We start from the raw sequence: 27029 nt of genomic DNA, 5'->3' as shown, positions 1-27029 counted from the left end.
AAGGCTCAAAAAACTAATTTTTATTGGGAAAACTGCACAAACAACCTACCCCACCTTCAGGATTAGGGAAGAGGGCCAGGGATCTGCTCCCTCCTCCCCTATGTACAATCTCTCAGAACCTGTCCTGAGGAGGGGCCCACCTGCAGGAGCCCCCTCTCGTCTTCAGACACAGCATTCGTCTGTGAAATGGGCTCAGGGAGAACTGAGGCTCTCCCCAGCTCGCCAACACTGCAGATGTCCGATTCAGGGTGAGGGAGCTGGAAGACTGATCAAGGTTGGCCTTGGGGTGATCCACTGCCTCCTCTGCCACCCCAGAGGCTACGTGGCCTCAGGCCCTGGGGACAGGAGGCCACCCCCAAAGGCTGTCTCTCGGTACTGGTTGGGGAACATGTTGCTGCCCACAAGGCTGGCCGTGCCAACATCCCCAGGGCCCGAGGCTGCAAAGGAGTCCAGCATCAGGGGTTCCGAGACAGAAGACTCTACAACCGTGGCCCCTGAACCCCCGCTACCCACCACGGCGCTTGCAAGTGGTGGCGCTGGGGGCAGCAGATCCAACATGGTGAAGAGTGTGGGGGCAGAAGGGTCGTATGCAAAGCCATCCTCCAGGAGGTCAGGGCCGCCAGGAGGCTCCAACCCAGGAAGGGATATGGTACCAGGGAAGAAGTCAGTGTCTGCCGGCTGCAGAGCTGATGGTGGGAGGAACAGGCCTAGTGAGGAAAAAAGAAGGGCTGGGATTAGAGCCTCCTCTGGCTAGGCAGGGGCTAACGTGGACTCCAGCGTGTTCTAGCTCAGGCCCTTAACCCTAACCTGAATAGGAAGGAAGTACCACCACTCTCTTTAGTGTGTGTACATGATGTATGTGAGTGGGCATCCCTCCTACCATAGTGCATGGGAGGAGGTCAGAGTTCAACTTTGTGGAATCATTTCTCCTGTTTCCTTTATATGGAGCTAGACAGGTCCAAGCTTGCATGCAAGTGCTGTGTCCACTCAGCCATCACACTAGACCATACTTTTTAAATGTGTATGAGTATTTGCCTTTGTGTATAATGGATATATATACACACGTGAGTTTACCAAGGCCCTGTCTTTAAGGGTAGGGAGCTGATGGGATGGCTCAGTGGTTAAGAACACTTGCTGCTCTTGCAAAGGACCAAGGTTGGGTTTCCAGTTCCCATTTCTAGCAACTGAAATCCGCCTGTAACTTCAGCTCCTGGGGATCTGACTCCCTCTTCTGGCCTCTCCAGACAACTGCATACTTGTGGCACACACTCACACAGACCTGTGTACACATACATGTAAGGAAGAGAAAAGAAAGACGGTCTCAGGCCATCCAGACCACTCACTGGTTAAAGGTACCTACTGCCATCCCTGAGGACTGATGCAAGCTCAGACCTGGAACCCATGTGGCGAAAGAAGAAAACTGAGGCTGGGCATAGTGATGCACGCACACAATCTCAGCACTCAGGATGGCAGAGGCTGGCAGGTTTCTGTTAGTTCAAGGCCAGCCTGGTCTACAAAGTGAGCCCAGGACTGCCAAAGCTACACAGAGAAACTATCTAAAAAAAAAAAAAAGAAAAGAAAACTGACTCCTGTGAGTTGTTCTCTGATCTCCACATGCAACCTGTGTGTAGCATGTATGCACCCACACACATGTAAAATAAATAAATATGAGAGAGAGAGAGAGAAGAAACCCTTAAAAAACAAGACAACAGTCTCTCGTAGCCCAGGCTAACCTCAAATGTGCTAAATAGCCTAAGGTGACTTTGAACTCCAGATTCACTTGCCTTCACCTTTCAAGCAATAGCACATCTGATTTATTTACATGGTGCCGTGGATCAAACCCAAGCTTTGCACAGTGGGTTGCCTCTCCCAACAGAGCGATAGCCCCCAGCTCCATCATTTTCCTGTATAAGCCCAAGTCAGGAATGAAATAATAGCCAGTTGTAGCTGTCTCCAGAACCAGAGCAGGAGCCGGTCTCCTGCAGGGAGGGAGCAGGACTGGGGATATGGCCGTGGTAGACTGGGTATGGGGGGCCAGGGAGCCAGAGAGAGAGAGAGACTCCCTTGCAGGCACAGTGGAGTCACCACAATTCTTCTGCCTTAGCCTCCGATTGCTAGCTACCGTGCCTGCCCTCCTGTAGTTAATGTCGTCACGCCCTAGCCAGCATCAACTGCCAACCCGACACAACCTAGAGTCATCTGAAGGGACTGAGGGCCTGGCCAGATCAGATTAGCCTAAGGGTCTGACTGTAGGGAGGTGTCTTGATTGCTAATTGATACAGGAAGGCCCAGCACACTGTGAGGAACAGCATTCTCCGGGCAGGTGGTCCTGAGCTGGATAAAAAAGCTAGCGAAGCATGGGTCTGGCAGTGAGCGAGCCTTCCAGTGATCCTCCATGGTTTCCGCCTCTGGTTGCTGCCTGGACTTCCCTCAGTGAAGGACTGTGACATGAAGTTGAAACAAACGCTTCCCTCCTCCCCTAAGGCCCTGCCATATGATCTTAGTGTCTATACAGCAGCAGAATAAAACTAGAAAGTCACTTATGTTCAGTTAACTGGTGCACAGGGTCCCATGGAGGTTACCTTTGACCTGGAAACAGAACCCGCATTGAATGGGGCTCTGATGCTTATGTAGCCACCAGACCCCTCCTGGAGCAGTTACCTATCCCTGCTTTTGTGAGAGGAGAAACAATATTCCAGTCTGTTAAATAAAAATGAAATTACCTTAGCAAGGACTGGTCTGGTGCCCCCAGCCTTTGGTCCAGCAGCAGTTGGATCTTTGTGAGTTTAATATCATCCTGTACTTCATGAGACTCTATCACACACACACACACACACACGTACTTGGAATTTCTAGGCTGGTTTCTAATCATTACACTTTAGGCTTCAGTGACTTTGCCTTCCAAAGTTGGTTTTTGGCCTTCATACATGTGCTGTGACACACATACACATAGTAATACATGCATCATCACAGTATTAAAATAATAAAATAAATTTAAAGGGTTTGTTCGGTTTGGTTTTTCAAGACAGGCCTTGGCTATCCTGGACTCACTTTTGTAGACCAGGCTGGCCTCAAACTCACAAAGATCTGCCTGCCTCTGCCTCGCTGAGTGCTGGGGTTATAGGCATGTGCCACTGCCCTGCTACAAAAACCTTTAAAATCATATAAAATTACTTTCTAAGGAGCCCCGAGCCTCAGAGATGTGGAGTAACTTGACAAAGTTATTCTCTGCAGAGATCACAGCCTCTGCTCTGTCTGTGAGAAATTATGTTTGACACGGGGTCTCTCAATGTAGACCAGTCTGTCTTGGAACTTTATGTAGACTATGTTGGCCTCCAGCTCGTGGTAACTCCCCTGCCTCAGCCTCCTGAGTGCTTGGATCACAGATACAAGCCTCTGACAGGTTCCTAGATACCTTATTCTTTTTACTCCATGTTGCTAGATATGCCATCAGCTGCTGACCTTGGGAAAGCATTCAGAGGATGTGAAGAAAACAGAAAAGGGCTGGAGGAGTAGTTCAGTGCATAAGAGCACTGATTGCTCCTGCTGAGGACCCAGGCGCCATTCCCAGTGTCCACACAGCAGCTCACAATTACACTCACAGAGGACCTAACGTCCTCTTCTGGCCTCTGAAAGCGCCAGGCATGCATGGGGTACGCATACATATGTACAAGTAAAATACCCATACAGAAAAAAGAAAGAAACCAGAAAAACAGCGCAGGGGCTTCCTGTTGGTTCTCACAGGTTGGAGGAGGCTGAAGACCACATACTCACCTGAGCTGTGGCCAGGCAGGAAGTGGTCCAAGAACACTGGCTTCTTTTTTCGTCGTTTGCTTTCAATTCCGTGTGGGTCTGGAGGAAGGTGAAGATGAGGGTTTCTTACCCCAACAACCCACCCATCCCAAGCAGGTCACCCGTCTCCTCCCAGGGACCTGGGAATGGGTGTGGGAGCAGTGGAGGGACACACCAGAGCTGCTCAGTTCCCCAAGGACGTCAGGCAGTCCCCGCTTCCTCTTCTTGTCCACACCGTAACTGTCTGTTCAGAAGAGAAGAGACATCAAACAGTCATATGTCAGTAAACCACAGAGGTCACTATGACAGTCAGTCGCAGAGATGGCTATGACAGTTGGTCAGGAGGTCGCTATGGCAGTGGGTCACAGGGGTCGTTATGACAGTCACAAAGGTTGCTATGGCAGTATGTCACAGAAATTGCTATGACCTGCAATCACAGAGGTTGCTATGGCAATTGGTCCAGAGGTTGCTATGATAGTCAGTCACAGAGGTCATTCTAGAGAGGAAGGGTTTGGTCTTCACCAACTTATGCAAGTAGATTTCTGTATCTTAATTAGGACAAAAGCTCTACATAGGCCAGACATGGTGGTGCACGCCTTTGATCCCAGTACTCGGGGAGGGGGGGGAGCGGGGGAGGGGGCGGAGGCAGGCAGAGCTCTGTGCGTTCTGGGCCAGTCTGGTCTACAAAGTGAGTTCAAGACAGCCAGGGCCAGAAAAACCCTGTCTGAAAAAGCCAAAAGCATCCCCCCCCCCCAAAAAAAAAAAGCTCAATCTCAATGCAGGTGGGGTCTCTCTGGATCCTACCTCAGGCCCTTTGCACTAGCCCGTCCATCTTTGATCTTGCTTTCCCCATCTTACACACACGTGTGTGGAGACCAAATGGCAATCTCTATTGTCATTCTTCATTTGTCATCTAACTGTTTGCTCTGTTATGTTCTTTCATTTTGAGAAACAGTTTCTTGGCGGCTGTGGTTTGCCAGCCAGCCTGGGACTCAGGCTGGGTCTCCGGAAAAGAACTCAACTCAGAACCTCACGCTTGCAGGGTAAGGACTTTACTCACTGAGCGACTGCCCCCAGGCCTGCTTTCTCTTCTCCTGCTTCCTCATACCTACTTCCTGCAGCCAGGCCAAAGACCCAGTCTCCAGGGTGGGGTGGCTGTGGCCTGAAAGGTTACCATGATCTCGGGGCAGGTAGGTGAAGGGCAGCGGCTCGCTGCACACCCCGTCCGTGAGCCGCTGCAAGAAGACACTGACAGTCACAGGCTCCGAGATCTCCAGGTCCTCGTAGGGTGGTGTCTTGAACACAATGGCAATCTGCCGGTGCACGTCAGCTTGAGAGAAGTCGGCTCGCCCTTCCCAGGAGGCTGTGCTGAACACCACGGATATGTCCTCTGGTAGAGGCAGGTTGGGGTAAGGACACAGCCACCAAGCCAAGGGGAGTCAATGGTCCACTGAGCCTCCACTCACTCAGTCTCCCCAATCAAACCACTGTTTCAAATAGTAAAACCACCCAGGGGGGCTGAACACCGTGGTGCACCCGTTAGGGCCAGCATTAGGAGGCAGAGGCAGCAGAATCTTGGTAGATTGAAGGCAGCCTGGTCCACATAGTACGTTTCAGGCCAACCAGGGATACACAGTGGGCCCTATCTAAAACAAACAAACAAACAAACAAACAAAAAACCCAGCTACCCAGGGGCTCTACACAAAAGCAAGTAACACAAGTATGCTGACAAGGGCATACAACCTCAACAGTTTGGAGACTGAGGCAGGAGAATTGTGAATTCAAAGTAAATCTAAATCAGAGAGACAGTATTTCAAATTTCGGTGTGAAAGAGCTGGGGATATAGTTCAACTGTACAGAGTTTGTCTAAAGTCCATCAGGAGCCAGGCAGTGGGTGGTACAGGCCTTTAATCCAGCACTTGGGAGGCAGAGGCTAGCCTGTTCTACAAAGAGTCCAGGACAGCCAGAGCTACACACAGAAACTCTGTTTCAAAAGACCGATTAATTAATTAATTAACTAATTAATTTCATTCATGAGAGAGTTGGGGGGCATGGCTCAGTGGTAGAGCCCCTGCCTAGAATCCCCCAGTAAGGGGCTCAGTCATAGGTTAAGTGCTTGTCTAGCATGGATTAGGCCCTGAATTTCAATCCCAGGACTGTAAGAACATATAATCAAACCAGTCTATGGCACACATCTGTAATCCCAGAACTCTGAACAGTTTAAAGAATATCAAGCCGGCCTGATCCTACAGTGAAACTTTGTTTCAAAAATCAAACACATTAACAACAAAAGAAGAAAAATGTGAAAGATACAAAAATAACACAGAGGGAGAAAGGGAGGGACCCCTGTTTTGTGCCTAGCAGATTGGTCCTGAGTGCAGGGTGGTTTTCATTTTTGTTTGTTGGTTTCTCAGTTTTTGTTTTCAAACCTATTTGAGGAAGGGAGGACAAAACAAGCAAATGACACAGGGAGGACGTATCTCCCTTCTTATTTGCTTTCTCTCCACCTGTTTTGATGACTGTCATAAAGCAAGAGGTTTCCTTGGTTTTGTTTTACATTTTTCTTATTATTGTTATTATTTCTTTTGTGTGTGTGGGTAGTTTGTTATCATGTCTGTTTGTGTATCAGATGTGTTCAGTGCTTGAGGGAGTGGTGAGCTGCTTTGTGGGTGCTGGGAACCAAACCCTAGTCTTCTAAAAAAAAAAAAAAAAATAGCCAGTGCTCTTAACTGCTGAGCCTTCTCTCCAGCCCCTTGTTTTTGTTTTTACTGGGAGTGTTTGGAATCACAGAATGTGGTGCTCCACCACTGAGCCACATCCTGAAGGTGCTCTATCACTGAGCCACGGCCCCAGGCCCTTACTGGGAGAGTCTAGGAAGGGGCTCTACCACTGAGCCACGCCCCAGCCCCTCACTGGGGGATTCTAGGCAGGGGCTTTCCTGCTGAGCCACACCACAGCTTCTCTTTTTTGTTTGTTTGTCTGTTTGTTTTTAAGACAGGATCTCTCTGTGTATAGTCCTGGCTATCCTGGAACTTACATTATAGACCAGGCTGGCCTCAAACTCAGAGATTTGCCTGCCTCTGATTCCCAAATGCTGGTATTGAAGATGTGCGCCACCACGGACATCCCCAGCTCCTCTTAAAGCAACTGTACAGTTGCATTTCCAGTGCGGCAGCATCCTGAGAGAGCACTGCATGGCCCTGGTCAGCTCATGGGCTTCCATGCCGGGCAGACAAGAGCTAGCTCATGAACCCATTGCCTGCATCTGCCCCCTTCTGTACCTATGGCTCTGACTCCCCCTGGAGTACTGCCCTGGCTAACCAGCTCCCCACCTCTGCCTCTCTACTGGACAAGGCCTCACCTTTTTGCACTTTGTCACACAGCAAATACAGCTCCTCACCACCTGTGCATGGCCCACTCTCCTTGTTGATTCGGCAAATCCGCAGCTCTGATGTGTTGGTTGACTCTGAGAAGAGGTGCAGAAGGAAAATCGACCATTCAGTCATCATACATTGTGCTTGCTCACAGGTAGGAGAGACAGAAAAGCGAGGATGCCCCACGCACGTGGACACAGGACACTCGGGCAGGAGGGTGCAGGGTACAATGGCCAGAACCCCACTTCCAAGTATGCTTAGTGTCTATCAAAACGGGGACCCTGGGACTCAGGGACACTTGGCGTGTCCAGGGTAACCCAAAGGAGGGTTTACAACCTCAAGTACTATGTTTGTTTCCCCAGGGAAAACGATGGAACCCAGAGTCCTGCAATAGCTAGATAAGAATTGTATCACTGAGTCAGGCATGGTGACACACGCCTATACTCCCAGCACTCAGGGAGGCATAGGCAGGGGGATTTCTGTGAGTTTGAGGTCAGCCTGATCTACAGAGTGAGTCCAGGACAGCCAAGGCTACACAGAGAAACCCTGTCTCAGGGAAAAAAAAAATTATACCACTAAGCCACGCCTTAGCCCTCATTTTATTACCTGAATTAATCTTGATCAGTTGCCCAAGATGGCCTTGAACTTACCATCTTCCTGCCTGAGCTTCTCACGTGGGTGGGATTATAAGAATGTGTCACCATGTCTATCTGCCACCTGTCCTGATTCCTTATCAGCAGTCCACGTCCTTCTTTCGTTAACAGCTCTTAAAGCCAGGAACCACCCCATCTCAGCTGTGAGGTATGAGGAGTGTTGAGGTCATGGCCTAGCCCTGGTCAATCAGAGCATCCCCTCCCTCTGGCCACTGTGATGGGTTACAGGAGCAAATGACTAAACTCCCACTGAAGAAAGGGCATGCAGAGGCTGTGAGTAAAAACGGAGTAACGTCAGGCATGTAGTGTATTCTTGCAACTCCACCATGGAGGAGGTGGAGGCAGGAGGATTGCTAATTTGTTCAGCTCCACAGGGTGTTATCTTAAAATATTAAATAAACAGAACCAGGCATGGTGGTGCACGCCTGTGATCCCAGGGAGGCAGAGGCAGGTATACCACTGTGAGTTCAAGGTCATCCTGGTCTATAGAGAGAGTCCAGGACAGCCAGGGCTTCACAGAGAAACCCTGTCTAGAAAAACAATAACTAAGGCTAGAGAGATGGCTCAGAGGTTAAGAGCACTGGCTGCACTTCCAGAGGTCCTGAGTTCAATTCCCAGCAACCACATGGTGGCTCACCACCATCTATAGTGAGATCTGATGTTCTCTTCTAGCTTGTAGGTACACATGCAAGCAGAACACTGTAAACATAATAAATAAATCTTTAAAAAAAAAACAATAACTAAATAACTAAGCAAGCAAACAAACAAATAAATTGGAGCTGGGGTGGAGCTCAAGTGCTTCTCTATCATGCACAAACCCTGGATTCAATCCCTAGTCCCTATAAGTGGGTTATGATAGTTCCGGATGGTCCTCTCAGCTCTCAGGAGGAGGAGGCAGGAGATCAGGAGTTCAAGGTCATCTCTAGCTACATGGACAATTAAGGACAGGTATGGGGTACATGAAACCCTGTCTCAAAATGAACTATTGGCTACTGATGGATTCTGGGAAAGGAATCATCACTGTTGTCATTTGTGTACCCAACCAGGCTCCAGTGGATAGTTCCCAAGCTGTGGTCAAACAGGGGTCTCAATTAAAATCAGTGGGCTACAAAATAAAACACAAAAATATTAAGGTGGAAGGGACTTGAAGGAAGGAAATAAGACGGAGGTGGGGAACAGTGAGAAAGCAAAAGCTTAATGGACTATGTATGTGTACAGAACTGTCAAGGAAAATACTTAATCAATAAAAAGTACTACAAGAACCGATGCTAGCCAGGCACGATGGCACACGCTTGTAATCCCAGCACTCGGGAAGGAAGAGGCAGGCAGATCTCTGTGAGGCAGCTTGGTCTACAAAGCGAGTCCAGGACAGCCAAGGCTACACAGAGAAACCCTGTCCCAAAAAACAAAACAACAACAACAACAAAAGGGCATTGGTGATGTACGCCTGTAATCCCAGCACTCAGGGAGGCAGAGGCAGATGGATCTCTGTGAGGTAGAGGTCAGCTTGGTCTACAAAGTGAGTCCAGGACAGTTAAGGCTACACAGAAAAAAAAAAGAAACAAAACAAAAAGTACAAAAAGAAGAGAGAAATAGCTATATAAATGGACAAGGTGCAAACTACACAAAAATACAGGATGGCACTGCCCATACTAGGCTTTGGATGTCCATGTGATGTCTGGAGCTATGGCATGCACCATTTTCCCAGGATGGAAAAAAAGAGAACTGAAGAAGGGCAGACCCAGCTCTAAGACTGTTGGCCCCAGAGCACTGTGTAAACGTAGCAAAACAAACATAAAGCCCTCAGTGATACCCTGTTTATCCATGCCACTGTTTGGAGAGCTTTTTGATACCTGAGGCAATTAATCCCAAGAAGCACAGCACCCTTGACTCACTCTTGTCATAGACAGGCTCAGAGAGAACAGGATCCAAACGGCGTAACTGTCCATGCTGGTCACGATAGGAGGCCTGGAAGCAGATCCTAACCACGTTCATGTCCACCTCCTGATGGTTCTTCAGGGAGCCAGCTGGGAGAGGACAAAGAGAGGCCGCAGTTGATTTGAGTTGCTGTTGGCAGGGGGATGAAGGCAAAGGGGCCCAAGACAGGGTGGTGCCTGCCTGTGGTCTCAGCACTGGGGAGGTGGAGGCAAGAAGATCCAGCATTCAGGGTTATCCTCAGCTACACAGCAAGTTCAAGGACAGCCTGATAACTTGTCTCAAAAACCAAAAGGGAAAATTAAATTAAAGGGGCCAGTGAAACGGCTCAGCAGGTACAATGGCTTGCTGCAAAGCATGAGAAGCAGATTTCATCGCTGGAGCCACATGATGGAGGAAGAAAACTGATTCCTGCAGGGTATCCCCTTGACCTTGACCAGCATGCACACACCGCACAAAGCCCACATACACACACAGAAAATAAATGAGCATGATATCTTAATTTTCATCAAAAGAAAAGAAGCCAGGCAATAGTGGTGGTATACACTTTTAATCCAATGAGTAGGTGGACTGTGGGTTCTAGGCCAGAGTGAGTTAAAAGATAGCCAGGGCTACATGGAGAAACCCTGTCTCTAAAAAGCAGAAAGAAAAGAAAGAAAGGAAGGAAGGAAGATAGGAAGGAAGGGAGGGAAAGAGAAAGCGAGAAAGAAAAAAGAAAGGAAGGAAGGAAGGAAGGAAGGAAGGAAGGAAGGAAGGAAGGAAGAAAGAAAGAAAGAAAGAAAGAAGTAAAGAGAAAGAAGGGGGAAGGAAAGGGAAGGGAAGGAGGCCACCTAAAGGGAGGGGGACTAGAGAAGCTGGCACTCACCATTATAGGGGTCGATTCCCAGCTGGATCTTACGCTCAATGGCCGCCTCGATCTCCTTCTTTCGAACACACTGGATGCCCAGGTTGTTAAAGCTGGGCAAGAGAAGAAGAGGCTGTGAGGGTGGCATCCTCTGGGCACTGTCGACAGCTGCCCTGAGGCTGTAGGCACAGCCCTCGGAGGAGCATGGGAAAGAGCTGGCACTTCTCAGAAGCCACCATGGAGAAATGCCTGCAGGCTCCCTTATACCAAGGAAGGTGCAAAGGGAGCCTGGACTCTCTGCACTTGGAAGGCTGAAGTGGGGGGGGGGGGGATCCTGAATTTGAGACTAGCCTGTGGTACACAGAAAGACCGCTCTAAAAATAACTAAAAAGCTCCATAAATGGTTTTAGTAGTACTCTTAGCTCTCAGAAGGCAGAGGTAGGAAGATCAAAAGTTTAAGGTCAGTGGTGCACCCTTTAATCCCAGGACCGGGGAGGCAGAGGCAAGAAGATCTCTGTTCCAGGTAACAAGTTTCAGGCCAGTCATGACTACATAGTAAGACTGTCAAAAGAAAAAAAAAAATTGAAGGCCACTCTCAAGCTACAATAATGAATTTGAGCTAGCCTGGCCTATATCAGTCCTTGTCTCAAAAGAAAAAAAAGACTGGGGCTGATTAGATGGCTCAGCAGGCAAAGGTCCTTGCCAGCCAGCCTGACGACCTGAGGTCAACCTCGGAAGCCACACAGTGAGAGGAGACAGCTGAGTCCCACACGTTGTCTTCTGATGTGTGCACCATGGTTAAACCAGCCCTGGAATCCACTGGCAGCTCTGATATAAACTGTATCCATGCTCCGTTCCCTCTCTGACCCTCTGTCTCCTCTTCTACAGAACGGATATAAAAAGAATGAGTAGGGTCTGGTGATAGCCACCCATGGAGACTTGAGTTCTGTTCTTTGTTTTTGGTAGTGGTAGTTTTTGTTTTTCTAGACAGGGTTTCTCTGTGTAGCCCTGGCTGTTCTGGACTTTCTTTGTACACCAGGTTGGCCTTGAACTTAAGAGATTCCCCCTGCCTCCGGCTTCCTAAGTGCTGCTGGGATCACAGGCGTGTGCTACCATGCCCGGCTTTTGATTACAAGTTAGTTAGTTTTGACTACACGGCAAGACCCTGTCTCAAAAGGCAAAACGAAAAACCCAAAATGGAACCGATGTGAGTGTGCGTGGCAGGTTTTCCTACCCAAGTAGGGCCCACTATTGCCTCCACTCCTCCCTTTACCCATCCCTCCAAGGTGAGGGATGGTCTAGCTAAGATGCCTGTGTCCTGGGCTTTCCCAGGTGGTGATGTTCACACAGCTCTACTGCAGAGGTCACAGGCTGGGGGCAGAGGTCAGGGTGCAGTCGGGGGCTGGTACCTGTGCCGGGGGCTGACGTGGGGTCGCAGCCGCACCCTGCAGACGCCATCGGTGCAGTCTTTCCCCACGAGGCTGTGGGGGTGTACCCGGTGTGGCCAGTCCTTCCACACCAGGCACGCCGTCACCTCCACCTCCCGCAGCCCGCCACAGTCTCGAAGCTGCAGGAAGACATGGGCTTGCTGGGAATTTGGTGGACCCCTGGCCCCATCCAGGCTCCCTTGTTGCTACCCCCTCCCCCCCGTCTCCCTAGACAAACCAGGGAAATGTTCACTTGAGACCACTCTAGGTCTGGCGCAGTGGTTAACAGCACTGTCTGCTCTTCCAAAGGACCTGAGTTCAACTCCCAGCACCCACATGGTAGCTCACAACTGTCTGTAACTCCAGTTCCAGGTGGTCTGACTCCCTCACACCAATGCACATAAAATAAAACAAAATTATACTTTGTATAAAGATTGCTCTCCTATGCATCCTGGAAACACATCAACAGTGGCCAGGGAGTCTTGCAATGTGTGCTCTATCCCACCCTCCTCCCTCTGTCCCTTCCTTCCCTACCGACCTCTTTCTTTGCTGGATTTTTTGACATATACTGTTTGAGACAGACTCTCGTGTACTCAGGTGGGCCAGGCGTGGCTCTTATTTGCTAGGTTGCCAGGCTGGCCTTCAACTCCTGCCTCAGCCTGCCAGGCGCTACGTTACAGGTGTGAGGCATTATATCCTGCTCTTGTGAGGATTTTTGAGATAAGCCTCATGTAGTCCAGGATAGCCTTGAACTCTTTGTGTAGTTGAACTTGAACCTTGATCCTCCTGTCTGAACCTCCTGCCTGCACCACTGCTTCTAGCACATAAAGATGTGCTTTTTTTTTTTTTTTTTTTTTTTTTTTTGAGACAGAATCTCACTATGTAGACCAGACTGGCCTCAAACTCATAGATATCTGCCCACTTCTACTTCCCAAGTGCTTGGATGAAAAACTTGTGCCACCATGCACTGCAGCTGTAGTCCTAAGAGCTGAGCAAACACAGTTCACTTAGAGAGAGAGAGACAGACAGACAGACAGAGACAGGAAGATGAGACAGCTGGACAGGATGGTATATTCCTGTAGTTCTACCTAACTCTGAAAGCTGAGGCAGCATGATCTCTTCTTGGGTTTTGGAGTTTGGGGCCAGCCTGGGAAACATTTGAAGACTCCAGTTCAAAAACAAGCAACCACAATGAAAAACAGTCCTGATATAAGCCTGTAATTCTAGCTACTCACAAGCTGAGGAAGAATAAAAAGTTAAGTGCCAACCTGGGCTACAAGTGTATGACTCAAAATAAAAAATTAAATCAGAAAGCTGGGGGCGTGGCTCAGTGGTAGAGCCCCTGCCTAGAATCCCCCAGTGAGGGGCTGGGGTGTGGCTCATAGAGCACCTGCCTAACAAATTTTTAAAAACCTGGGTTCAATGCCCATTACTGGGGAAAAAAAAACACAAAAACAGAACTGATTTCTTATTTAACAGCCACAGGTGATGGAGCAGACATTAGCCAGCCCCAGTAGATGGCCCTGATGCAACTCTTCCTTTTGCTCTGGATCCGTGTTTGGATCCTGCTGGTCTCAGGGTCTCAAAGCCGCCTTGGGAGACATACACTTGCCCGGAGGCGTTTGAGTGAGTGCTTCCCTCTAGCGGCGACATGGGATGCTGAGTGTAACTTTGGACCGCACGTGTTTGGAGCAGTGGTCACTGGAGCAGCCTCACACAACCACCCAATATCCTACAACCCGTCACTGCTGTTCTAAAGAAACGGCCACGCTCTGCAGTCCAGGCTGGCCACGCTATCCTCCTGCTCCCCAGACGCTGCAGTTTAGGAGGCCCTTTCGCGGTTTGGGCACGGAAGCCCCGCGATGCCATCTCCAGGCACGAGGGCAATGGGGGCGGCAGTGCACGCACCTCGATGGCGGGCAGCGTCTTGTTGGCTTCCGTGCTGCTCTCCCCGAGGATGCTGCCAGCCGAGCGGCCCTCGCACTCGTAGCGGAAGCGCATGCCGCGCTGCTTTGGCTGCTCTGTGATGACCAGGTGCGGCCGTGGGCCCGGGCCGGGTGACACCAGCCTGCCTAGCGTGCAGCTCCAGGGCGGTGTGGCGGGAGGCGGCGGTGCAGCTGGCCCCAGGGTGACGCTGCTTAGTGAGGCCGGCCCGCGGGGCACCAGGCGGGGCACCTCGCCCAGCTGCGCCCCGTCCAGACCGAAACCTTTCTCCTTAATGTACTCGTCGATAATTTCTGCGGGACAAACACACGGGTGAGGCTGGGGAAGGGCAGGGCTGGGTTCCCCTTCCTGCCTTCTCACGTTCCCGTTTGGTTTTGTTTTTGTGTGTTTTTTTTATGGTGGTTGTTTGGTTGGTGGGTGGGTTTGGTTTGGTTTTGTGAGATGGGGTCTCACTACTTGGCTGTGGCTGGCCTGGAACTTGCTATGTAGACGAGGCGGGTCTTGAACACACAGGCATCCACCCTTATCTCCTAGGATATGCGCCAAGCCTGCACCTCACCTTTATTCTTTGCTTGTTTGATTTGTTTTGTGATTTTATGATTGTTGTTTTGTTTGTTTCGAGACAGGTTTTCTCTGTGTGGCCCTGGCTGTCCTGGAACTCAATCTGTAGACCAGGCTGGCCTGGGATACACAGAAATCAGCCTGTCTCTGCCTCTGGAGTGCTGGGATTAATGGTATGCACCACCAACCCAGGCTCATCCTTGATTTTCTTTTCTCTCTCTCTCTCTCTCTCTTAATCTTATTGTATGTGTGTTGCCTGCATATATCTGTGTACTACTAGGAAGGTTCAGTGTCCTCAGAAGCCGGAAGACAAAGCTCTCACAACTGGAGTTACAAGTGGAGTTTGTGAGCTGCCATTTGGGTGCTGGGAACTGACAGTCCTCTGGAAGAGCAGCCAGTGCTCCTAACTGCTGAGCCGGCTTCCGGTCCTCTAAAGCTTTATAAAATTCTGCAGGTGCCCATGTCCAGAGAGGGGTATGTGCCAATGAGTGCCCAGCCTGCAGAGGCCCGAAGGGGGCATAAAGTTCCTAGAGCTAGACGTGTGGGTGTTTGCAAGTCTCTCAACATGAGGGCTGAAAACCAAACTTGGGTTCTCCACAAGAACAACAAGAACTCTTAACCACTGAGCTGGCTCTCCGGGTCCTTCCCCTGCGTAGCCAAGGCTGATCTCCCATACAAGATCCTCTTGCCTCTGCCTCTCTAGAGCTAGGATTACAGACACGTGCCTCCAGGAGGAACTCCACACAGCACTTCCACCTCTGTGCCTCTATTTCAAAACCATATTTACTTTCCCTATAGGCTCCTTCTCCCACTGTTGGACCCCCACCCGGTTCCACCCACCGTCTCCCAGGTGACAAAGCCAGTTGCAGGTTCTCCTCTGGTCCTGCCTTTCATCCCTTGTATTTGTTCATTTCACACAGCCAATGGGATTTTGTTAGCATCAACCCATCCCTCTTTTGCCTAGAAGCCACCGTGGTTCCCAATTGTCTGCCAGTAAAGGCCAACAGTGTCCCCACATAAAACTTGCTTCAAATGTGGAGACAGTTCATCAGTAGAATCTGCCTTACAATAACCCAGTGAGGGGCTGGGGGCATGGCTCAGTGGTAGAGGCCCTGACTAGAATCCCCCAGTGAGGGGCTGGAGGCGTGGCTCAGTGGTAGAGGCCCTGCCTAGAATCCCCCAGTGAGGGGCTGGGGTGTGGCTCAATGGTAGAGCCCCTGCCTAGAATCCCCCAGTGAAGGGCTGGGGGCGTGGCTCAGTGGTAGAATGTTGCCTAAAGTGGGAGGATGAACTTGAGACTTCCCTGACCTACAGGGCAATATTTGCCTCAAATAAACAGAGAGCTGTAGCTCAGTTAGCAGAGTGCTGGCCCAGCATGCACGGGCATGAAGCCTTGGGTCCTACCTCAGCACTGCCTCCAATCCCAGCACCAGGGAGGTAGGAGGAGGGACATCCTAAGCTACACAGTTATTTTAAGGCAGCCTGGGCTACTTTTTATTTTCTTGTTTTTTCAAGTCAGGGCTTATCTGTGTAGCCCTAGCTGTCCGAAACTCACTCTGAAGACCAGGCTGGCCTCAAACACAGAGATCCTCCTGCCTCTGCCGCCCAAGGGGTGGGATTAAAGGCATGCACCACCACTGCCCGACTTCAACCTAGCCACTTTAAACCCTGTCTCAAAAACAAACAAAACCTTTCTTGAAGTCCATTTGCTCAGAAAAACTAAACAACAAAACCAACCAACCAACAACAACAACAAAAACAGCTGCACCCCTTCTGTTTCTTATACCCACCTAGCTTGGTCACCTTCAGGACCATGACCTTGTTCCTCCTCTTTCCTGTTCCCAGATTTCACTCCATTCAACCCATATGGCACCTTAGGCTGCCACCCTCTGTGAAAGCCACATCTTTTCACCTTTCTCCCTCTTTCTTCTCTATTCCTTTCTCTCTCTTTTTTTCTGAGATGGGAATTTACTCGGTAGCCCAGGCTAGCCTAAAACTCTCTATGTAGCTCAGACTGGACTCAAAATCTCTCTCTAGTTTTTTGTTGTTTGTGTGTTTGTTTTTCTTTGCTTTTTCAAGACATGGTTTCTCTGTATAGCCCTGGCTGTCCTGGGACTCATTCTGTAGATCAGGCTGTCCTCAGACTCAGAGATCTGCCTGCCTGTGCCTCCTGAGTTCTGGGGTTAAAGACCTGCGCTACTGCTGCCACCACTACCTGGCCTAAGTTCTCGTTGATCCTCCTGCCTCTGCTGAGGAGGGCGGGTGCTGAGATCAGGTGTGCCTGACTGTGTCTTCCCAGGCATCCCCCTCTCCAAGTTTCATCCTAACCTCGCATTCTCTTGCTCACTCTCTGTTCTCTTGTCATCTGACTCCCCAGTCCACACTGGTAGCTCCTGCTGGGTATTGAGTTAGTTTTGTTCAAAGCTGGATTCCCAGTGTGGCTGGCACTGGGCCCAGTACAAGGAGGATCAATGCCATCCATGACTGAGCACTGGTTACAGATAACGGAAACACGGACACCTGCTGAGTGCTCAGGACCGTGGGAGAACGACCTTGCTCAGATCCTCAGTAGTCCTGGAATCACAACAGGACCTGCTCCCACCACACAAGAAAGGCCTGCCCCAGCTCTACCAACACCCCGGCCTTCAGCCTCCCGCTCACCTGCCTTCTGATACTCACCCAGTTCATCTGTGGAAGGAAGAGAAAAGAAAGGTGAAGGTCAGATACCATCGGACTTGTCATCTAACACAGACTCCTCAACCTTGTCCCCAAGGTGGACTTGCGGGGGCTTCCATCCCATTCTCCTTTACCCCTTCTGGACTATCCCCTCAGCTCTTAACATTGGCCCAGCACCAAGGTATCCCCAAAGGAACTCAAACGCCCCTTTGTCCACCCTAAAGCCCTCACAACCAGGGATTATAGTGTTGTCAGGAACTTGTAGGAAAGCAACATGGAGAAAGGGTGAGCTGTGGGGAGGAGGGAGCTTGGGAAAGGGTGGAACTGATGGACGTGAGCAGTTTTAAATAAACTATATACAGGTTCCATCCTGGAAGTCGCCCTATGCCCAAAAAAAACTGATCAAACTGCCTGCTCTGCACCCTAGCCCAGTTCCCAAACTCTAAGGCTCACCCCTACTTTGCAGAGGGGGTGAGAAGAGGGTAGCAGCCATGCTAGACACCCAGTGAGGGCCCCTCACTTCCCCAGTGAAAAATAAATGATGACGTAATCGAAACCAACCTCCCATCATTTCCCAGACAGGACAAGGGGACGCCAGAAGAAGCAAACAGGCCCAGAAGTCACAAAGCAGGGAAGTGGGGACCTCCCCCCAACTGACCGTTCCACCTGGAGTCACTGTGAAGGCTACTGGCTGGGGACTGATCACGCAGTAGCCCAGTCCCAGCCAGATCCCTCCTTCTCCCTCTCTTCCCCGCCCTTCAGCCCTTCCTCTCTCCACAGGAGTGGCTCCTGGCAGCCAGAACTTTGCCCCTTAGAAGAGGCAGTTTTCATGAACCCTTTATCTCATTTGATCTGTAAGATCAGGAGATGCCAAGGTCCCTTCTGGTGCAGATGGAAGATAACGAGGCCTGGAGAGTAGAGGGGACCTGACGGGACCAACCTCAAATCACTTTGTTTTGGGAAGCCCTTCTTAGAAATCTGTGCTGGATGAACCTGGAGAAGCAAAGACAAATTTGAACTGCCAGGTGCTGTGGCATGTAACTGCAATCCCGACACTGAAAGGCTGAGGCAGAAGGACTGCAGCTAGTTTGAGGCCAGCCTGGGCTACACAGTGAGCTCCAGGTCAGCCTAGGCTACAGAGTGAGACCTTGTCTCAACCAAACCAAACCCAAGCTCAAGAAATTCTACTTGGGGGTCCTCAACAGACTCCTGGGAGCTGGGCATGGAGACACACCGTCATCCTAGCCTTCAGGGTGCTGCGGAAGGACTGCTGGGCTGAGTAACTTAGAAAAATACTTATCTTCGACAATCAAACAAACAAAATCCATTCCAGGCCAGGCATGGGTTCAAAAGTGCCGAGCTTGCCTGGCATATATGAGACTCACTTCTATGACACTATCAACTTCGAGTACTGAAGTATGGGGACCATGCCTGCCCCATCCTCACTTGAGCGGGAGCTCTGCCTGTGTCTAGCCCATCAGAATGAAGGAATTTGCCTTTCTACTTGTCCTACTTCAGTACCTTGTCCCTCGCTACTACTGAATATCATTGACCCCACAATCTCTTCATAGGCTTCATCACCTTTTATGATCCCACCTTTAATTGTTTATATACCTCCTTCTTCATCTGGGCAGGAGGTCGTGTAAGGACAGGGCTGGGACTGTCTTGGTCCCTGCTGTGCCCTCAGAAATGCCCAGCACTCAGTCTGATATAGTCACTGAACAGACAACATTGGGAACATCGCTGAGAATCTCAGAGCTGTGTCTCAGGCCGCACCAAGTCTCAGCTCGTCGTTCTCGACCTGAACCAGCGTTTGGGCCATGCCTGTCTCCAAGGCCATCCCCTACCTTTCTACACCTCTAAAACTCTCAGCACCTCCTGCCCACACCAGGACTTCTGGCGTCCACCCTGAGAGAAGTCCAGGCCTAGCCGAACACTGAGGCTACTGAGTGCTAACACCGAAAAGCCCCACCTCTGTCTTCCAATCTCAGGAAGTAAATTATGTCTTTGATTTTTTTTTTTAGAGGGATCTGGTTTGTTTATTTCTTTGTTTGAGATAGAGTCTCACTATGCAAACAGGATGACTTCAAACGTGAGATCTTCCTACCAAGGATGGGGACTTCAGGCATCCAGAGCCATGCCTGGCTTGAGGGACCCATTAGAACAGTCATCTCTGAGGACAGCATATCCTGCAGAGTTCCTAAATATGAAACTCTCAGAACTTGTTCGAAACATATTCACTCAGGTATTCTGAACTATGAAGACATATGATGGCCTTGCTGGAGTGGGTGTGGCCTTGGAGGAAATATGTCACTGGGGGTGGGCTTTGAGGTTTCAGATGCTCATGCCAGGACCAGTGTCACTCTCTTTTCCTGCTGCCTGTCTAGATAAAGAAACATCAGCTACTTCTCCAGCATCATGCTGACCTGCATGCTGCCATGCTTCCTGCCATGATGATGATGAGCTAAATTTCCAAAATGTAAGCCAGCTCCAATTAAATATTTTTCTTTATAAGAGTTGCTGTGGTAAGCTGGATGGTGGTGACTGTGCACACCTTTAATCCCAGCACTCCCCAGGCAGAGGCCGACAGTTTCTGAGTTTGAGGCCACCCTGGTCTACAGAGTAAATCCCAGGACAGCCAAGATGTGGTAGTTAAATATAACTGGCCCCCATAGGCCAAGAAAGAGTGGCACTATTAGGAGGTGTGGCCTTGCTGGAGTAGGTGTAGCCTTCCTGGAGGAAGTGTGTCACTGTGGGAGTGGGCTTTGAGATCTCATATGCTCAAGCTAAGCCCCAAGTGGTACACAGTCTCCTTGTGCTGCTTCAGAGTCAGATGGATAATTCTCAGCATCTCCAGCACCATGTCTGCCTGCACACTGCCATGCTTCCTGCCGTGATGATGATGGACTAAACCTAGAAACTGTAAGCCAGCCTCAATTAAATGTTTTCCTTTATAATAACTGCTGAAATCATGGTGTCTCTTCACACCAATCAAAACCTTAACTAGGGCTGGAGAGATGGCTCAGTGGTTAAGAGCACTGTCTGCACTTCCAGAGGTCCTGAGTTCAATTCCCAGCAACCACATGGTGGCTCACAACCATCTATAATGAGATCTGGTGCCCTCTTCTGGTGTGTATGCATACATGCAGGCAGAGTAGCGTATAAATAATAAAAAGTCTTTAAAAAAAACAAAACACCTTAACTAACGGCCTTGTACATGCTAAACAAATGTTTTACCACTGTGCTACACCATCAGACCTTGAGGGTTTGTTTGTTTGTTTGTTTTATTTAATTCAGTTTGAAACAATCTCTCATGTTTCCCAGTATGGTATTTTGAATGAGAATGGCTCCCACAGACTCATGTACTTGGTCCCCAGTTGGTGGAACTATTTGGGAAGGGTTAATAAGTGTAGCCTTGTTGAAGGAGGTGTGTCACCGGGCATGGACTTTGAGATTTCAAAAGCTCACACCATTCTCAGTCTCCTCCCCCTTCGTCTCTCTCAGCCTTACGCTTGGGGATAAGAATGTGAGCTCTGGGCAGGAGAAATGGCTCAGAGCTCTGGTTGCCCTTCCCAAGTCCTGCGTTCAACCGTCTATAATGAGATCTGCTGCCCTCTTCTGGTGTATAGGTGTACAAGGAGGCAGAACACTATATAAGAAATAAATAAACAAATAAAGAATACATTTTTTTAAAGGAGGAAAGAAAGAAAAAAGAACGTGGGCTCTCAGCTGCTGCTCCAGGCCAGGCCTGCTGGTCTGTTGCCCATCTCCCTGCCGTGATGGTCATGGACTCACCTCCTGAAACTTTAAGCCCCAATAAACCCTTTCTTCTGAAAGTTTCTTTTGGCCATGGTGTTTTGTCACAGGGATAGAAAACCAACTAAATCATTCAGATAGGCCTTGGACTTGTATGTAGCTGAGGATGACCCTGAATACTGATCTCCCTGTTTCCACCTCCCAGCTACTAGAATTGCAGGTGTGGGTTGTTTGTTTGTTGTTTGCTTATCTTTGTTTTGTGTTTTGACACAGGGTCTCACAGTCACCCAGGCTGGCCTTCATTTCCACGCACTATGAAGTCCTCAATGGCCTCAACTTTGTGTTCATCCCCCTGCTCCAGCACCCCTGTGGTGGGCACATTACAATGCAGTACATTACAGGCACGCACTGCCACTCCTGGCAGAGCCCTGGTTGGCCTGGCCTCCCACTCAGGAGATCCGCCTGCTTCTGCCTGCCAAGTGCTAGGATTAAAGATGTGGGTCGCCAATGCCTGGCCCCCTCCTTTAAAACAACAACAAGACTTCTAGGTAATATGAATGTACATGGTCTGAGAGCTTATGACTGTCTAATAACAGTTAATTACTAATAATAACCGTCTAATGACAGTTAATGTTACTCTTATTATCATGACTGTGACACTAACTAGAATGTTCCCTGTGTGTTTGTAAGCATCAGCTCACCCAGCTTTTTCCATCCCCACAAAGGAGAAAACTGGTACGACCTCCATCACACAGATGAAGAAAACTGAGACGGGTATGGGGAAGTCACCTGTGGATTCGCCCACTGAGGGGGTGATCCCATCATGTCTGAACTTCAATTCCAAGGCCCAAGATATTGGACGGTGGGGAACATCTACAAGGGCGCTACTTGGGGGTTACTGTACAAGTTTCTAACAGACTCGGAAGTATGAACACATAAGCCGTTTAAGCCATCCGGGAGGAACAAAGCTTCCAAAGTGGGAGAGCACATTCCCTCTCTTGGGGCCTCTTCCAACCCCATTTCCTCCAAGCAGGTAGGTGGGGACTGTGGAGGGCAGGCTCACCTGTGGTCCGGGAGACCGTCAGAGAGAGCGGAGAGAGGTCACTGGAACCTGTGAGGGGGAGATCCGCATCAGCAAACCAGAGACCCCGATAGCACGCTCCTCCCCCTGACCGGTCCTTTGAATAAGGCTCCTCCTGCTTACCGATATCCGGGTGAGGCCAGGTTTCTCGCTCTAACCCTTCTGGCTATCCTGGAACTCACTCCGTAGACTAGGCTGGCCTCGAGCTCACAGAGATCCATCTGCCTCTGCCTCCCGAGTGCTGGGGCTAAAGACGTGAGCCACCACCACCCGGCTCTCTCTCTAACTCTTGACAAAATTCTGGCTTTTCCTTTTGGCCACTGACCCCGCCACTTTTTTCATTAACGTGGGGCTGGGAGGACTCCGATCGATCAGGTAAACCCCATCTCCTTTCTTCCCCCAGGGCAGGATTAGAACCCGTGGAGCATCCTCCCCTCCCCTCCGGCTGCAGGCCCCGCCCCCGTTCAATTGCGGCCTCGGGTATTGAATACGTTTTCAGAATAGATCCTGCCCCTTCTGTAGGCGTGCCAACAAGCCCCGCCCCTTAGCCTCAGGTTAGTCCCGCCCCCTCGCCGCGCCACACACTTTCGTGCTCTTGGAACCTGACCCGCCTGTTTCCTGCCAAGCACCGCCCCCTCGAAAGTCAGGCCCCGCCCCTCCCTAGTCGTGCAGCTGGGCCCCGCCTCTTTCTCTGCCTTTCGGCCCGGCGGGGGCGGTCATTGTCCGCAGAGTAGGACAGAGCCACTTCCTTAAATTGGGCTCCGCCCCTTACTCCTCACTCCTCACCCACTCCCTAAGCCAGAAGCCTCCTCTCCGCGCTTGCCCCGCCCCGATGCCTGCAAGGCCCCGCCCCCTCAGCGTTAGGCTCCGCCCCCGCCCGCGCTCGCCGCCGGACCCCGCCCCCTTCTTTACCTCAGGCTCAGGCCCCGCCCCCTCCTCACTCCGTAGCGGGACGCCTAGCCTGTACCTCCCGCAGGACCCTTCCTGCCTCTCGCCTCCTCTCTCCCGCAGGGCGCCCGCCACCCCTGTACTGTCCGCCCCGAAGCGCAAGCCCTGCGGGGACCCCCAGATGACTCCGCGCGCCCCGAGCTCCCCCAGCCCGAGCCCGGCCCGAGACGTCCCACTCGGCTTACCCAAGGCTCCCAGCTCCGGCGCGGACGCTCTGGCAGCGCGGCGACTCGGCATGGCCCGGCACGTAGAGACCGACAGCCCGCAGGCCGGCTCCGGGCGAAGCGCGCACGAGGGCAAGCCGGACAGACGGACGGCCCGGGCTGCTGGGGCGATCACCGGCCGGGCGAGCGGCGCAGGGCTGGGGCCGAAGGCCGGGCTGGACGCACGGCGCCCGGGGCTGCGGGGGGCGCCGGGCCGGGCAGGCGGCGGGCGGGGGCGGGGCGGCGGAATTCCCCGGCTTCGCCGGCCCGCGCGCCCATTGGCTCGCACCTCTCCGTGACATCACGCCAAAGGGAATGGGAAAACCCCCGCTGGTCACGTGAGCGCGGGGGCGGGGCCGGCCGAGAAGAGAAGGCTTGGCACTGCGCAGGGGCCGGATGCGCCGTCGCTGCCCATTGCACTGCCCAAGCCCACTGAGGGCTGCCGGGGTCCACTTGTGCTCTGCCCAGAACAGGCCGAAGAACGGGCACCCTTTGCTCCCCCACTAGGACTTGAACCTGTTTTTCAGACTGGAAAAGGATGTCAGAGCGGGAAGTTAGCAGCCACTGATGAGAATTTTAACATGTATTTGAGATAGGGTCTCATCCAGCCCGGGTGATGACCTTGAACTTCAGAGCCTTCTGCCTCTGCCTCCCAAGTGCTGGGACGACAGGCCTTCACCAGCGCCTGGTTGATGCAGTCCTGAGTATCGAACCCAGGCTTCATGCACATTAGGCAAGCACTCCAGCAACTGCGCTACAAGCACCAAACCCTTGATCTCAGCTCTCTATGACACCTGTAAAAGTCTGTATGTTCTATTCCACTTCTCTCATGCAACATAACGAATGATTGAGCACCTGCTGTATATTGCAGCCTGTAATGAAAACTGGGGCGCAGCGTTCCTAAAACCAGGTCCACTTCTTGCTCCCAAGGAGGCAGGAAACTGCAGCAGTGAATGGAGTGACGCTGGTGACATTGCTACAGAGCAAAGAGCTTTGTTTTGGTTTCGTTACATGTGGCTCCGGCTGGCATTGAACCCATGACGATGCTCCTGCTTCACTCAGTCTTCCAAGTGTTGGCATCACAGGCACCTACCATCATGCTCAGCTAAGAGCAAACTTTTTCTTGCAGTGACCAAGGTCTCACGCTTTGAGAACCAAATGGTGTTTTCACCTACACCATTGTACATAAACAGCCAAGAGCCAGAAGTAATTAGGAGTGTGGCTGTGTTCTAACAAAGCATATTAGATGAATATGGAAGTGGGAATACCATACAGCTTTTATATTAAACATTTTTTTCTTTTTGCACTAGATGGGTAATGTGCCAGGGTAGCAGGTAAGTACAGGGGTAAATCATCATCAGGCTTCAACCTGTTAGCCTTTCCTTCAGATTTTCCAACTGTAGGGCTGAGGACGTGATTTGTGATAGAATGCTTGTCTAAGATGTTTGAGACCCTAGGTTGTACCCTCAGCAGCACACAAAAATATTGTAGCCATGGTATGCCTTACTGGAGAGGCAGAGACAGGTAGTGAATTCCACTACATAGCAGGACCTTGTCTCAGTACAAACAAATCAAACAAGAAGAGGGGGAAAGGAGAAAAAAAGCAAGAGGGCTGGGGGTGTTAGAGCCCCTGCCTAGAATCCCCCAGTGAGGGGCTGGGGTGTGGCTCAGTGGTAGAACTCCTGCCTAGAATCCCCCAGTGAGGGGCTGGGGGGTGGCTCAGTGGTAGAGCTCCTGCCTAGAATCCCCCAGTGAGGGGCTGGGGTGTGGCTTGGTGGTGGAATCTCTGCCTAATGTGCCAGAAGACCTGGGTTGATTACCCAGCATCAAGAAAGTAAGTGCCAACCTGTACATGATGGTTCACACTAGTCCTGAATCTGAGATAGGAGGAGTGTGAATTCAAGAGCAGTATGAGAGCCAGACATGACTCACTCACACCAGTAACTTCACTTGAAAGGCTGAGGCAGGAGATTGCCATGAGTTCTAGGCTAGTCTGGACTACTCTTAGCAAGACCCTGCCTCAGAAGACAAGCAATCTGGAGAGAAGTTGTCATCTGAAGGTCCTGAATCAGATTTCCTGTGTTCTGGTCCTAAGTTTTCCGGACAATTCTATGACCCCAGGTAACTGAGTTCACCCTCTGGACTTGTATTTCCTCTGACAGGAATCCCTAAACAAGATGGCTGTGAGGACTCAGTAAGGATTCTTGCCATAGTTCTTCCATGTGCCTGCACCATTCAAACTACTAAATACTTGTCAGGCTACGTAGACCAGGCTAGCCTCTGCCTCCTCCTGAGTGCTCTGATTAAAGCACTCCCATGCCGGACTGGAAAAAAATTGAGTCTCTCATCTGGAGGTGCAGATAACCATCATAAACATCAAAGGGCTGCTGTGAACGTGTGTGTCAGTGCTGGACTGGACATTGTCCTCAAAACTGGGGACAATTCAAAGTGCATGCATGGTGTTAATTTTTATTCTTCCAAACAAGGTGTCAGCTAACCCAGACTAGTCTCAGACTCAATTTCTAGCCAGTGAGGATGACCTTGAACTCCTGATCCTGCTGCCTCCACCTTCCATGGCCAGGATTATAGGTGGGTGCCATCATGGCGAGTCTCACTTCGTAGCCCAGGCTGGCTAAAATCTTCAAACCCTCCTGCCTCGGCCTCTCAAGATCAAGAATAAGATATGGCCACCGTACCCAACAGTGCCAGGGTTCTTGCAGGCTGTGAACTCCACAGGGCTGCCATGGAGTGATGCTTCCTACTGTGTGCAGAACTGTCTTGTGCTGTGACTGCCCAAAGGAGGGATTTGGGGAACACCTATTGACCAAATATAGATCCACCCACCAGTACCCCAATAAGGGGTATGTCCAGATGTCTGTAAAAGCAAATGGCAGCAGAAGGGCTCGGACACAGCACTCAGTGAGACACCAGCCAGGCTTCCTAAGTTTTGGTCCAATGAAGAACAGTCCTTGCCATGCCTCAGGCCCTGAGGATGGGAGGGTCCCGTAAGAAATGCCAACTGTAGCCTGTACTTCTGTCCTGGGAAGGGGGAGCTGCAGCTCAGCAAGAGAGTGCACATGACCCCCTGGCCCTGCCCTCAGAGTAAGGGACCTTCCCTGTTAAGACTCAGCAGGGTGGGAGGCAGGTGGAGCACGAAGGAACCTCGGATGGTCCTGTGTCCATTGCGAAGTACCTGGTACGGACTCAGATGGGTCCTTGAGGCTAACACTGCAGAGCCAGCCAGGATTCACTCTGCCCTCTGCGGCCCAGGTGAATGAGTACAGGCCCTACTCCTGTTTCTCCACTGAGGATGGCGGCCTCTGCACCCATACACAGGTTTGGTAGTGCCTCCTGTTCCAGGTCTTGCCTGGTGGCATGCTGCTGGCTACAGGGACACCAGGTACTTGCTCTTGGCCGGCAGCCTCATGAGGAGATGAAAGGGTGTTGGGAGTACGCTTGCAGGGCAGTACCGTGTGTTTGGGGATGTGTGCCACGGGGTGTGTGCGGAGGAGACAACACTAGTGGCTCCCTCCTGCCTTTCTGTGTGCTCTGATGATCAGGTTGTGTGACTTTGTGACATGGGGCAGTGCAAGCCCAGGCTGTCAGGGTCGCACAGCAGATGCCTCCACCCACTCTCTGAGAGAGAAGTCAGCTCTGGCTGGCAGGCACACACCACCACTAGCTTAGGCAGCGCAGGGTTAACCCAGGGCACTGCTCTAGTTAGTATTAAGTGATGGACGACCCCAGACCCCATTTGCTGCCATGCACCGCCAGGTCTCTCGCAGACTGGGCCAGTCGCACGTTTCAGGCAAGGAAGGCTGAGGACATGCGGTGG

The 27029-nt window shown here is 51.0% G+C and overlaps 1 protein-coding gene across 3 annotated transcripts; it reads right to left on the bottom strand.

Moving 5' to 3' along the window:
• Relb (RELB proto-oncogene, NF-kB subunit) lies at positions 1 to 23418 on the bottom strand. 3 transcript variants are annotated; one of them, XM_060368336.1, is made up of 12 exons: positions 23177 to 23418; positions 22026 to 22073; positions 17192 to 17218; positions 13934 to 14262; positions 12008 to 12165; positions 10620 to 10711; positions 9715 to 9846; positions 7154 to 7258; positions 4967 to 5182; positions 3968 to 4036; positions 3775 to 3852; positions 1 to 707 (listed from the first exon to the last, which is right to left on the bottom strand). In XM_060368336.1, the coding sequence occupies exons 1-12, from the start codon at positions 23226 to 23228 to the stop codon at positions 319 to 321; spliced, it is 1695 nt and encodes a 564-aa protein (XP_060224319.1). In that variant the 5' UTR covers positions 23229 to 23418; the 3' UTR covers positions 1 to 318. The 3 variants fall into 3 exon arrangements, with proteins under 3 accessions (XP_060224319.1, XP_021497881.1, XP_060224326.1); XM_021642206.2 differs by having other exon boundaries at positions 17210 to 17218; XM_060368343.1 differs by lacking the exon at positions 17192 to 17218.
• Between the last annotated feature and the right edge of the window lie 3611 nt (positions 23419 to 27029).

Source organism: Meriones unguiculatus, chromosome 1, assembly GCF_030254825.1.
Source record: "Meriones unguiculatus strain TT.TT164.6M chromosome 1, Bangor_MerUng_6.1, whole genome shotgun sequence".
Lineage (NCBI taxonomy): Eukaryota > Metazoa > Chordata > Mammalia > Rodentia > Muridae > Meriones > Meriones unguiculatus.
This window is presented reverse-complemented; position numbering and strand designations above follow the sequence as displayed.